The sequence below is a fragment of the Acanthopagrus latus genome, chromosome 21 (assembly GCF_904848185.1).
Source record: "Acanthopagrus latus isolate v.2019 chromosome 21, fAcaLat1.1, whole genome shotgun sequence".
NCBI classification, from domain to species: domain Eukaryota; kingdom Metazoa; phylum Chordata; class Actinopteri; order Spariformes; family Sparidae; genus Acanthopagrus; species Acanthopagrus latus.
In genome coordinates, this window is record NC_051059.1 from 21,354,687 (window position 1) to 21,369,032 (window position 14,346).

At 43.5% G+C, this 14,346-nt stretch overlaps 1 protein-coding gene across 4 annotated transcripts in view; it reads left to right on the plus strand.

Moving 5' to 3' along the window:
- kcnab1b (potassium voltage-gated channel, shaker-related subfamily, beta member 1 b) overlaps positions 1–14,346 on the plus strand; it is a 42,889-nt gene that overhangs the window by 6,818 nt on the left and 21,725 nt on the right. For 3 of the 4 annotated variants that reach the window (XM_037084832.1, XM_037084834.1, XM_037084833.1), the window contains one exon: positions 12,591–12,634. In XM_037084832.1, the coding sequence (XP_036940727.1) occupies positions 12,591–12,634 (44 nt within the window). Of the gene's footprint in view, positions 1–10; positions 201–12,590; positions 12,635–14,346 lie in introns of those variants that run through there. The other variant, XM_037084836.1, reaches the window with a different exon arrangement.

Sequence of the window (14,346 nt, forward strand, 5' to 3'; positions counted from 1 at the left end):
AGGAAGGAGGGGGAGGTCTGTTTAGTTTAGTCTGATTAGTTTTCTCTCCTCCGACAAAAAAAGAAAAAAGCCTGCCACGAGTCTGAAAGAAACGAATAAATGAATATGAATGACAACTTCATTTAGAGGACGAGAGAAGAGAGGCTGCATAAATTAGAAGAGTCCTGATGGAGACAATGAAGATACATGAGCAGTGACAGGTGATGAGTGGGATGGTGTGTGTGTGTGTGTGTGTGATTTTTTTCCAAGATGCAGATTTACTGGCAAGTCTTTATCATTTTTTTTCCCACAATGAACAGTGTGTGTTTTGTGCAGCGAACAGGCATCTGAGACAGTTTTGGGTTGTTTGAAGCGCTTAGAGTTCAAGATATCAACACGGAAATCTAATTGCTTGTGTGTAATTTGAAAGGAGAGAAAAGGTATTTTTGTTCGGTGATGACGGATGAAAAATACAAAAGAGATAAAGTTCTTCAGGCGCCAAGAGGAGTTTCATTAGAGACTTTTTAAGCTTATTAGTATGAAGCGACGACTGTCTCTCTACCTCACGGTGTCTTCGTTACGAATAAAAATGGTAATGACGGATTATCGACAGTACTAGGGCTGCACAATTAATAGAAATATTACTGAAATGGTGCTATAGGAGCTATTTCTCAAACCAAGAGGGACCAAAACATTATCTGTATAAGCTTCCAGGGCATGTGTGACCAAATCCTACTATAAATAAAGTATTGTTGTGCTACAGAGATCCTCAGAAGATTCTTAGATTTGTACCTGGATCATTTCCAAAACTGCGCTCGCGTTTGATTCCTCAACATACTGAGTCCTCGTCCACGATCAGATTTGTTCATTACCTTTCGTGAATGAAGCCCGATAAGATTCCTCTGGGCTCCAAACACCCTTCAGTTACCAACATGTAACATCATCAAGTGAATATCAGCTACGTTAAAATCTTCACTGTGTCCGAGCTGCTGGGCGATGTCAATCTATACATCGTCCTTGATTTGGTTGTGAAGTTAGGCGTTGTGGTGTTTGTCATACAGTACAGGAGACCAAATGGGTTTTCTCACATTTTTATCTGACATCAGCTGAAACAAAGGATTTCATTGGTCAAGCGTATATTTCCGCGGGCAAAAATCCATGACATTGACGTCCCTCTAAATATTTTGTCCCCCACACAGCGTCAAAATCATTTTTTATACATTTACGTACGAATTTCTCTTGCAAAAATCAGTACGTGTAACCAACACACCTGTGATCTATAACTCAGAATCAGAATGCCTTTATTGTAATTGTGAGCACAGCATGCAACGAGATAAAGAATGCAACAACAAAATCAGGATATAGAATGAAAAACAATAAATAATGAGAAACTCTCTATTAAAAAACTGAAGTATAAGAGGTGAGGAGTCAGTATTGCACATGAAGGTTGTTTGAGGTGCGAGCAGATAGCATCATGTTTGAGCTGCAGCGTCCCGGTGTAATTTTGTGTTGAGTGTGGATGTGGCCTCGGGAAACCAACTGTCTCTGGATCTTGAGGTGCTGCACCTGCCTCGTGATTTCCCCTTATATAATGCCAGGACAAATGAGGGTTTACCCAGGAACAGGATCAAAAGAGAGAACAGGGGAGAGGCGACTGAATACAATACGTATTATGCGGTGGACTAAATAGCGGGCTGACAAACAAAACCAAACACACATCCTGGGAGTGTGTCACGGCTGCTCGTTGTTCATAAAGCTCATGCAAAGTTCAGCACAGGCGTAAACACATATGTGTCCCAAACTGCAACACCCGACACAAGCAGCAGGAAAATCCCTCCAGTCAGGTCTGGAGCTTGTTTAGAAACCAGATCATTTCCACATCAGAGTAAGGTTTTGAGGTTTTATGTCGTGCTGGTAACATTTTTAGGCAGACAAATGTTTTATTCTTTAAAAAGTAACACCTACAGAGCTTGTAGAGAGGTGCAGAATAAATGTATTTCTTCTCCTTAAATACATTATTATGATGGTGAATTCATAATTTTAAATGTTTGTCGGTTCCAAAATGGTAGTTTTGTTGACCTCTGTGTAAGAATTCTGATGGTTGGTCCCAGTGTCTACCAATGGTCTGGGTAGCTGGCAGAAGTTAGTGAGCTAACATTTGCAGTGTTAACCATGGATCTAACTGGATCAAGTTTGACTTCCTGAAAATAAAAATACCTGAGACTTCTGCTGTTAAAGCCAGCTGACTTCAAGCAGCTCTTCTGGACTTTACATATTTTATTTGACTGAATAGCTCACATTACGATAGGGAAATCAGTGTTTTTCAGGGGGGTTGTGACTAAACAAAAAGGTATCCACAGCTGCTTCTTTCACAATGCAAGCTGATGGGGAAATGTGACGAAATTACACAGTTTGGCCACTACGAAAGTTGGCTTCCAAATCCTGGCGCTCCTCCTGGGGGGTTTGACATTAACGTTAGCTGGCATAAGCTACATTCACATTAGCTAGCTAGGGTTAGCGAGGTTAGGTAATGCAACAAACTGGCAACAACTTGAAGAGGCAGAAGATTGAAACAACACCTGAAGGTAATGTTAGTGCCACATTTAGTATCTGGATGTTATCAATATCACCTTTGAGCTCGAAACTGACAGGAAGTCCATTTCATTAATGAGACCACTGTCATTTAAATCATGTTCCTTGGACGTAAGGGAACATGTGTGTTTGGTACAAACCCCAGCAAAAACCACATCATGTTCAGGTATTTTTCAGGGGGAAAAAAAAAAAAATTACAATATTGTAAAAACAATATGACTGCCAGGAAAATTGCGACTCCAATAGCAATGTATGTGAAAATATTCAAATAGTAACATTTTTTTTCATTCAGCTAGACAACACACTGGAAACAAACATAATTTCATCACAAAATGAGATGACCAACAAGCAAATACAAAGAAAACACCTTTTCTGAGAGCTATTACATACTGATACCATTAAGTTAGACATTAAAATGAATCATTTATCACCATAGTTATCACATCACATGTGTGAATACGATGGAAACACAAACTGAGATGCCACGAATGAAGCCGATGAAGATGGTGCTGAACATCTGTTCCAGCTGTTCTCACCAGCAAAGTCAGCTATAAAGAGGCGAGCATAAGCGATGCTGCAGCACTGTATGTATCCCATAAGGTACAGTGTGGGAGAAACAGACGCTGATCAATCAGGATGACCCGGAAAAGAAGCAGATTTAATATGATAAGAATATTCTAAACATAAACATCACCTATAAAACAGATTAAAGTCAATAAATAACTGAAATTACAGTCAGGTTCCACTCCACACAGATAGGTAAATCACAGCACTTCACTGTACTGAAGCTGAGCTTGACCTTTAAAGTCTCTCCTGAGCTCGTTCAATTCCACCAGCATCAGATTGAGACGCCGGCCGCGCCGCGTACAGTTCTCGATAACTGGCCGTGACCACACAGTACGTTCTGGAAAGTGTGACAGCAAAGCCGAGCAGAGCTGTGCAGTGGAGCTCTCCATGTGTGTCTGTGTGGGAGTTGTAACGAGGCTGGGCCAAGTAAACAATGCTCTCTTATCTCAGTGAGTGGGCTCTTAACCCAGACCGCAGGAGCAAAATAGTAGCGTTCAACCTCACACCGTTAACGCGCTGGAGAGGCTGACATCATCGCTCACCGTGTCGGGTTCAAGAGAGGCCCGGGAAGAGAGAAAGAGGGGGATGAACGGAGGCAATGGAGTTGGGAAGAGGGAATAAACCGAGAGAGAGAGAGACAACAGAAAGAGGCGGATTTAGAGATCGAGAGAAAGGGAAAAATTGGGGCACGCGGGTCAGTTCACAGAGAGAGGAGGCAATTAGCAGAATCGCTGCAGATTGGATGCGGAGCGGCAAAATGTGATAAGTGTCTGCTTGTCACACAATCTCATCTCGTTTCCATAACAACATTGAAATGGCCAACTTCAATCTGTTCCCGGCACCAAACATGCCCGGTGACTCCATTGTGCTCGCTGGTTCGTTCATCTTTAAAGAAACAAGAAAAGAACAACAAGAGTTTTCTTTCTTTTCAAGGTTACAAACTGAAGCGGCGGAGGAGCCTCCAGTGCGCGGCTTGTGAAATGTGTCTGTTTACTTTGGGTGGCGACACGAGGATTTGCTCGTCCTTGCAGCTCCCTCTTAAAAAGCAGGTGGAGGATATTAGCCGCAAAGCTTCCTCCAACCCGTCAGCAAATCCCCTGTTTTTCACCACGGCGGAGCAAATAGTGGATGAAAAAAAAATCCGTCACATCCCCTCTCTGCTGCCTGTTTGTCTCACTTCAGGTACCCTCTGACTCTTAACGTCACAGTACTCGTTTCTGCCTCGGGCGCCATCTGACAGGGAGTCTCTCTTTCTGTTGAGGCGAAGCAAAAGTCAGCAATTAAATCTTTGAAGTTTTCAAGCCCGCGATAACAAATGAAGGCGCTCTTTCACAAAGACGAGAGCGTGTGTGTGTGTGTGTGTGTGTGTGTGTGTGGGCGGGTGTACGCGCTGGCACACTGCATTGCACACATGAGTGCATGTATGTGCGATAGACGTGTGAGGCTCCGCGCTGAACCTCCGAAGGCGTAGCAAGTCGAAGCAGAAGATGCGAGCGAGCAAGCGAGCGAGCATAAACTAATAATACCACCCTCCGCAGCATTTTGGTTGTCATGGCGATCCAAATATAGTATACTTCTACGTGTGGTGTCCCCTTGTTGCAACCGAACAAGGCTGTTTGACCTCACAAAATATGCACAAACCACACACGCAGGCCAAAATATGTGATGTAACCGAACACAGCGTTTGTTGCTGGCTTCACAAATCGTGCAGATTATTTCTGGCTCCTGGTCGGGAGCCCCTGGTCGCCTGGACTGGAGTTCATAACGGTCATTAGGCAGCAGACGGCCTTTTGACAGTCCAGGAAGGGAAGATTGCAGTTGGTTGGTTGGTTGGTTGGTTGGTGGGTTGGTTGGGAGCTGTGCTGCAGATGGATGCAAAAGAAGAAAAAAAAAATCCCTTCTGTTGGTTCCTTCACATGCAGGCTTATCAGCGTCCAGCAGAGAGGGAGGCACGCTCTGCTGTGCATACATCTGTGTGTGTCGACAGTGTGAGGAATGTGCGATGCAGTCGTGTTTAAGTGCGAGCCATATGGAAGTTTTTCCGTCTGTGCAGCAGCCCCCAGAGCGCGTGTCATCGTTGCTGTGGTGGGTGACTGCGCGCGCCTCTAGCGCGATTCTTTTAATTAAAAATCCTCTTTCGAGTCTCTCAATTTAATAAACCAATGGGCTATCAGACCTTGAAGCAGAAAATAAAAAAATAAAAAAAAAATCCTGGTGTAAGAGAGATTTGTTAAACACTACAATTCCCCTGATTCAACAAAATCATAGTTAGCGGAGGATGGATTTCTTCTGCTCGTATCTCAGGAGGATGAGAATTGAAATTTGGTTGTTTAATCAGCTGAGTCAAAGATGGGTTGGATTTTTTTGTTACAGTGGTTTTGCAGGAAATACAACTGCAGATTCTGTTAGCATGAAGTCAGCAAGAAATCTACATTTTCATTCACTTGATATCTTTCAGTGGCTCCAGATGAGGTGCACAGAGGCACGATTACACAGAAGTCTGCAGGGTTTTTTTTTTTTTTGCACCAGCGATGGAGCGGCCTGATGGCGATAAGACGACAGGCATTCTGCCGCTGTGGCTCTTTGTCGGGATGCGCTGTAAATCATCATTTGCCTCTTCTCTCTCGCTGCTCTCTGTGTGTCTGTGTTGCGTGGTGAACTTTTGTGTGCAGGTGTCAGTGTGTGCATACATGCGTGTGTGCGTTTGCATGACTGGAGCCCATCATGCTGCTCTCGCTCAGAGACACAATGTTTGGCAGCGCGTATCGCAGCGCTCTCGGTTGCTGTTTTGGGTTGTTTTTTTTGTTTTGTTTTGCTTTGTTTTTTTTCCCCATCATGCATCAAAAGTCTTCATCGCCCCTCAGTAAGATAGATGTGTTTTATGTTGCAGCATTATTTACCGCTGTGGTGCGCTCTGCTGTGATGTGTGGTTCTAATAATACGAGCCGAGGGTGTTGCACAACAGGAGCCCTGCGGCGTGGAGCCTAAAGACCAAACAAAGCCCCCTCAGGGTAAGAACTGCCCAATCTCTCAGTTTAAAGAGCCCAGTGTTCGCATGGATTTAGCATTTTAATTAAAGGTCACAGCTTCTATAAGCATAATGGGTATATAATGGTGTTGCCGTGCCTGCCTTTTTCTCCTTTAGTGTCCTGCAATCTCAAAGATAATTAGAAGTAATAAAACTGAATAGAATAACACGGCTGCGTGTGTACAACTGTAATTCTAATAGAATAAATTGCAATTTGCAAAAAACACAGCGGCGGAACGGCCTCTTCAAAAATCAATGGAAAGACAATGAAAACAAGGTGTTTCTTGCTTGAAAAAAAAAAATGCAATCTGCCAAGTGAACAGCTCAAAACTAAGAATGAAACTGTTTTCTAGATGACTGGTGTCTTATATTAAAGCCACAGTATGTAGGAATGTGTATGTTGTGTGATTTGGTGCCCCCACCATTGAAACCTTGTGTCTTTAGGTCAACATGTATGTTACAGTAATTTTGCAATGCTGCTGTTAAGGTTTGCATACAACTCAGATCAAGAGCAGCGCGTCAAGCTAACGTCACCTGACCAGAGAGACAATAATACCTGGCAATAATCTCTTTTTATCTCTTCTCTTGCGTCAACATCCTGTTCCGGTGTCCATTCTGGCCGTAAACATTTTACATTTTTCAGGGCATTTAGCGAACACTTTTGTCCAAAGTGACAGTAATTCATACATACATTCATACACTGCTGCGGTGGCTGCCATGCCATTTTCTCTGAGAAATGTGAAAAATATTGTGACAGTTGTTGCTGTGTGTGACGTAGTGCAGTAATGCATTACAAGTTTCAACCCGCTACCTGATAGGGGGGCGGATTGTCTGTGACAGAGACACCTTTCACCCTATTACAAGTCACTGATGCATTAAAATGATTTTGACGCTGTTATTTTACGGTGACAGAGCGACATCATGTTTGTCGTCTGGGCTGAAACATCAATCTATGTGGGTCCTAAGTTCTCTTTATTGCTGTTATAAACTAACAGAAAATGTGGTGAGGTCAGCAGAAAGCCTATTTGGATCAGAAACGGAGATACTGAATTGAAATTCAGCGTTAATATTCTATTATCAAACCAGAGCATCACAACCTCCGTGTAGTAGATACATGAACGGGAAAAGCATCTCAGTAATCCAATCTCCTCCAGAATCACCTCAAAGATCCTCGACAAAGTCAGGGAAAAATTCCTGCTCCGTTTTTTCGACGTGTACCAGCAAACAGATAAAAACCTAAAAAGAAGACTGTGACACACTTTCTATCAGTAATGTATGAGGCTTCTCCAGTTATCATGATGTGATTTTTACATTTTTTAATTTTTTTTTTAGTTTCCCACATTGCCGAAGCTCTCTCTGAAATCGTTCTGAATCAACCACTTCAGATCTGCCCACGTGTTTTTCAATACCGGATCAACCCACAGGCCACCAGCTTCAATCATGCTCCCCAGCCTGAAACACAGTTTATTCTGTGTGAGATCCTCGGCCCGTCACTCGCTCCTTTATCCCTTTAGATTACAGTATGGACACAGTGCACTTCTGAATGTAGGTTTCCACACAGTGTTTGTGATGGGTCCGTGTATACAGCATAAAAACAAACCAAAACAAACCAAAAAAAAACAAGTCAAAGCAATGTGGCCCTGTGGTAAAAACAGAGCAGAAAGCCCGGCGCTGACTCCGGCTCTTCATTGCGCTCACACTCACTCTGAACAAACAAGCGCTGGGCCCTGTAGGGAGCAGGGCTGTCATTTCCTATTTCCCATTGTGTGTCATATAGAATGCTTTATCTGTAGAGGGCATTTGATCTGCTTCGACTTGAGGCTTGGACTTTGCAATTCTGCAAGCCTCAGTCTGTTGCCAGTGTCTGCACGCTGTCTCCTTCCCCCTCTGCATCTTTTTCTCCTTCCCCCGTCACTGGTGAAGATTCGACCACGAGGCCTGCTGGCTTCATCAGTGTGTTTTTTTTTTTCTTTTTCTCCTTAGCAACTCCGCTGGAGCTTGTCTTTCATTCTTAATCTATTCTTTTTTTTCCACCCCTGGAAAGTACTTGGTTTAACTTTGCTACTTTCTTCCCGCCCACATACAGGCCCCGGCTTTGGTATATTTAGAATAAGACCCGCCTTTTTCTCCCCCTGCGCTGAATTATTTTGATAACAACATCATGATTGACATCAGGGGAGCGGGTGGGAGCCGAGCAGGTGGGTGTTGTCTAATCCCTCCGCCCAGGAAGGTTAGCTTGTGTGGGTTTGCTTAGTCTACATTAATCCCCGGCGATGGAGCGAGGAGTTTTATCCGTCTGCTCGCAACATTGACAAAAGTGTTAGCTGTCAAATACTCATTTGAACAATCCAGTATCAGGAAATAAATCAGAATAGTGTGACTAGATACTGTAAGTGCTTTCCACAAAAAAAAAGGGCGATTCCTCTGAAGAATTAAGCACAATAAATCAACCAGATGTTCATTTGTTATTCCTCTTTCGAGCGGGGGGTCCACTAAGAATAGAACGGGATACATGCAGCAACAGCTCGCAAGGATGTTCATAAGTGGTGACAGGTTTGTGTGAGGGGGCGTCTTCAAATGACTCATTTGTCATTTTACTTCAAGGCTTCTTTTGGGCACCATCCAAGCATGAGGGACCGAGCCACACTCGCTGGCTTTCAAAGTTGTTTATGTGCAAGTTTGTATAGACGCGTTGTCCTTTTTCCTCAGCGTCCTTTATTTCACCATATACAAAATACTTGACAGAGGGCAAAACGTCGCCTTTTGACGTGTCTGTGAACCTGAGAGACGTTACATTTGTACAAGTAATACGTAGCTTATGAGTATCTGCACGTATCGCATTCAAAGTAATGGTGTGTATGGTGGTGTCAAGCAGGAGACGACTGCGTTTCAACATTTGTAAACGCCAAACCGTCAGATATTTTTAAGGTGACAAAAAGATGATCCATCTGAACCTCACCAAAGCATTGTCGCAGGATGAAACTGAAAACAGGACACCACTAGCTGTGAGGCTGCTGTGTAGAGAAACATAAAGTCTCAACACATCTGTCGTTTGCAGAAACGTGCCAGCGTTTGTTCTGGTGACTGGGTTCTTATATAAAGAGCTTGTGCCTCTGCATCCCAGCAGCCCCTATTTTCCTTCACACAAGCGCCAATTTTCTCTTAAACACAGAGTTATTCATTTTCTTCTCTTTGTTGCAAATGACATCCTGTAAATCCCCTTAATCATTAGCTTCTCTCTCAGCGTGCCTCTGCTGGCACCCACTTCTGAGACCTGGACAGATCTTTTGATGCACTTTAGCGAGCTGTGTGGTTAATAATCAGGTTCGTGGCCGAGCTTCCGGAAACCCTAGAAAACACTGGGGACGGCCGAGGCAGCTTTCTCCGCCTGCCGAACTCCGGCTTTGTTTTTCTCCCGTCATTAAGACAGACTCTATGAATTTAAAGCACAAACACTGCGGATTCCGTTTATGGAGGAGCTCCAACAACAAAGTTAGCAGTTTTCCGAGGACAGCCGGCTTTATTTGGAAATGGAACGTGCCTGCAAGCTTGTTTATTGTGGAGGTAGTGTGCATGAATGAGCCAGTTTGAAACTTGAAAGAGGTATCAGCCAGCCAAATGTATGCATAATTTACAACAATTAAAGGGACAGTTCACCCCCAAAATCAAAAATATATATTTCTCCTCTTACCTGCAGAGCAGTTTACCCATATAGACTGTTTTGGTCTGGAAGTCACGGCCTGGTTATTGAAATTAATCCACAGACCTTGTTGTGAGCAGTTCCTTGTAGGAAGCACTTTCTAAAAAACAACCAGCAACTGCACAACTACGCTGAACAAAGCGTGCATCTATTCATGGACAAGAAGCTCGTGCTCATGACAGGGCGGGATGTAAACATTAATGACGTCCTCCTTAGCTGAGCTGTAATGTTAGCCAAGTTGTCACAATGTCTTCAATACAATATATTATGAAAAAGGTATGTACTCAATACCATGTTTCAATACCACGGTGAAAACTGACACAACATCCAGGGCATGACTCTACAAAAGTTTATAAAAAGAGCAATTACACTGTTTTATGGCAGGAAATGGTGTATAACCATCACGTACTGTGACAAACTAAGAACTGAAAGATACGGAAATGTTTCAGAGGGTGATGTATATTCAGATGATATTATCACGTTTGTATTAATAACACATTTTTAACATTCAATCTTTTAATACGTATTTCAATGTTTTTGACAACATTAATCTTCAACTAGCTAAGTTAGCTAACCTCTTGTCCATGAATAGATGCACGCTTCCTTCTGCGCAGTGATACTGTTAAAGAAAATAGTTCCTACGTAAAACAGCTCGCAACAAGGTCGGTGGATTATCGTTAGTAAGCCTGTCATGATTTCAGGAAAAGCTCACTGCTGTTTAAGAGACGGCAGACATCTTTACAGCCGGTATCTCTAAAACTCGACAACTCACACCAAACCAGACGGATCAATAGCATGTTAGATATTTGGGTGAACTCTCCCTTTAAGCTGATGCTTTGCCCTGGACGCTTTGCACAGAGATGCAGCAGCGAGTGAGCATCGTCCTGTCATGAACGCCCGCCGTCCTCAGTAACCCCCGGACCGAACTCACACAGATCCCGTCAGTATGGCACTTCTAACCTACAGTACAGCCCCTCCCCCACACTTTCATGGATCAGAGCTCCCACTCTATAATACATCAGAGAGACGGAGGATACAATATCCAAACTCCTCCACCATATCAGAAACAAGACTGCATCCCACGACTTGTGACTGCAGAGGGATCTGTCTCTGAGTTTTCCTCCTGTCATGTTATTATCACTGCCTTTAATTACGCAATGCATCAAAGAATCAGATCATCCGAACGCTTTCCTTCTTCTCTGTGTTTTCCTCGTTTGTCTCGGCTCAACTCCCGACGCGATGACTGATGCTTCCTCGTGTTTGGCAGCTAATTGAATCTGCTGAGGGCACGGCCTCGGATTTGTCCGCCTGTGTCTTGACGGGGCATTAGCTGTCAGACATGCACGAGAAAACAACTGCTGGCCATTTTTTATTAATTATCTTTACAGCCTCGTTTGTTGTAACGAGCAAATGCCTGCAAAAAAAAAAAAAAAAGCAGCAGAAGGCTCAATCCCCAAGACCGTAATTTGAGGTTGTCTCTGTGTCGAGAATTTGGGCAAATTCTTGCCGCAAGATGAAGTGTGTTGCTCGCAATAGTGGCTGCGAGTGTGTGTGCATGTGGCCTCGACGGCGGCGCCAAACGAATATGTCTCAATTTCACAGCGAATCATTTCCTCCATCAGATGGCCCTGGCTGTCGATCCCCCCCATCACAGTTTTCTCATGCCTAAAGATGCACACGTCACACTGCGGGAAGACACCTGTGGTTGCCGCGGGTGGGGAACGATCTGCTCCGCGAGTTTATCGTCTCAGCTGGACCCGACGCCGCACAGATTGTAAAACTAGATGTGAAGCCGAGGGTGGCAAGAACTCTTGATGTCTTAAGTTTATCTTCCGTGGTGTTAATGAGAGTTGAAAGTGCCGTATTACACCGCCGCTGATCGGCTGGATGTAAATTAACTGTAATCGTAGAGATGCATCTCAGGAGGTTCTCCGTTGCTCAGTTAATAGGTAGAGGGGATGCATTAAGGAAGCAGGAGGAGGATGGAGCGTTTGTGCGAGGAGCTATATTGAGAGATGCTGATATGATACAACCTGTGTGCTTGAGAGAAAGAGAGCGTGGCATCTAGTGGGGAAGAAAACAACAGTAAAAAGCCTGAGGACTGAAGTGCTCCCTGCTGAAAGAGGGATGTCAAAGGCTATCGGTGTAAGAAAAGGGATTTGAGTGAGGCATGACGGAGGAGGGACGGAGGTCAAAAAGATGTGCGGCAAACTTCCTGCTGCTGCAGAACAAACACCTAATTGGATTTTTTTTTTCGCGGTTATGAGCAGAATATTTTTCCAGGCTCCATAGAGGACCCTCCCCTCCTCTTCTGGAGAACGTGGGATCCATATTGGTGGAATAAATCAAACGTCCTCCCACCTGGTAATCTCTCAATTCTGATTCATGGTTGCAGGTGTGATGGTGATTCTCCTCTTGATCAAACGTGAGAAGCTACTAGCCATTGTTATTGTTAATCCCCGCGTACTGCAATTACAATTGATTTTTTTCTTTCCTTTTTTTTTTTGGCCCATTTTGCGAGCTCCGCAATTGAAAGATCATTTTGTTTGCAGCCTTTCAAGTTATGAAGCGAAAACAACATAGATTTTGCCTTTTGTTTGGCCTGGAAGAGCCCAGAGCAGAATACGGGAGCGTGGTAATTGCAATCACGTTTGACTGATGAGCCTGACATCTTGAGCCTGAACAACTCTGGTTTTGTTAATCATAATCTGTTTTTCCACGCAGGAACCTGGGGAAATCTGGGTTGCGTGTCTCCTGTCTGGGGCTCGGTGAGTACTTTTAATTAGCATCAGAGGCAAATGTCTAACGATTTCGTAAGCATCCATGCGGGCTTAACTCATCTGTGTGTGTGTGTGTGTGTGTGTGTGTGTGTGTGTGTGTGTGTGTGTGTGTGTGTGTGCCCAGCAGAAGATGGCAATCTCATTATATCATTTCATCTCATGCATCTTTCAAACGTATGGAGAGTCACGAGAGAAAACACAAAGCTGTTTGCAGAGTGTTAATATCTTCCACGTTAATATTTAATCAATAGCACCGGTTTCTGCAAACAAGTTGCTCAATTATCGCACATATCCAATGCACGCCAGAGCGTTTAACACTCCCATTCATCTTGATAGGGCTGATCCATTTAGTAAATCTCTTTTGTGTATCTGTGTGTGTGCAAAGTCATTTCAAGGGGGGAGGTTAGGGGCATGTCTCCGCAGACAAAATTACTTGACAAAGCAAATAAATGATGCGGTGCCGCCCCCATCAGATCCCGCAGCATATCTACTGATGGAAGATCTGCGAACCGGTTAGTTAATCATCTTTGTAGCGATTTTTTCTCTTAGAGGGTCAGCCGGCGCTCATTCAGCAGCAGCAGGGAGGAACAGTGAAGACGGAAGCATCCCTCAACTTGAAAGGATTAGTTTCGAGCCTCGTTATTGGCAAGCCTGAGCCGTGCGGTTGTGCCCTTGAGCAAAAACATCGATTCCTCCTTGTACTGGTTTTCAAGTCGAGGAGAGACAAGAGAATTTCATTGCGGGGATCAAAACAAGCTACGTTACCATTCATGTCTACGTGGGTTTCTGAGTTTTATCGTCTCAACTGCGTAATCAAATTTTTAAGGATTAGTACATCATTCTGTGGAACAGGCTCATTTGCTTTCTTGAGACTTAGATGAGAAGATTGATAACACTAATTGAGGAGCTACCGCCTGCAGTCAATTCACTTATCTTAGCAAAAAGGCAGGAAAAGTGGAAGACAGCCTTACTCTGTCTTAGCATCTGTATCTCCAGGTCATATTGTCTGGGCTTAAAGATATAATGTGTAGCTTTTCAGCATGAGAAATATTCAAAAAATGGCTAAACTTTTCCCACAGTGTTCAAACCCAGAAAGAAATTAACAGTTTAATTCAGGGTAACAGTTCGCTTTCATTTTGGTTGCTTTTACTTCTGTGGAAACATCAGCCGATGCTTCAGAGAGCGAGGAAGGACGTCGACGAATGCAAATTAACAAATTTTCAACACATTGCCTCGTCCGTGAACATTTCTGCCTGAGTCACATCGGATAATAACTCATAATAATAATGGCCGCTAATCGACGAAGACAACAACTCCCATGATTCCTCACTACTTAACAACATCATCGGACTACTTATTTTGTCATCATTGCTGTGATACATTTAATATTCAATAAACTCATTTTAACATCATTACATATAACATTTTCAAACTCTAGCATAATGTCTAAATGATAAAGGTTGTTAAGTACTCTGATTCTACTCAGTACCAACACAAAGACTGATTCCTACCAACTGCTAATATTTTTGACATCACGAGTCACTAACACTCTGCAAAGTAAACAACATTTCTGAGGTACACAGAAGCATTTTTCGACGATTACGACACACACTTTGAACACAAATAAGCATCAAAAAAGAACTTACTTATGAAAAACAACAAGACCCAAATCTCCCGAAATGCTAAAAACCGCCCTTGGT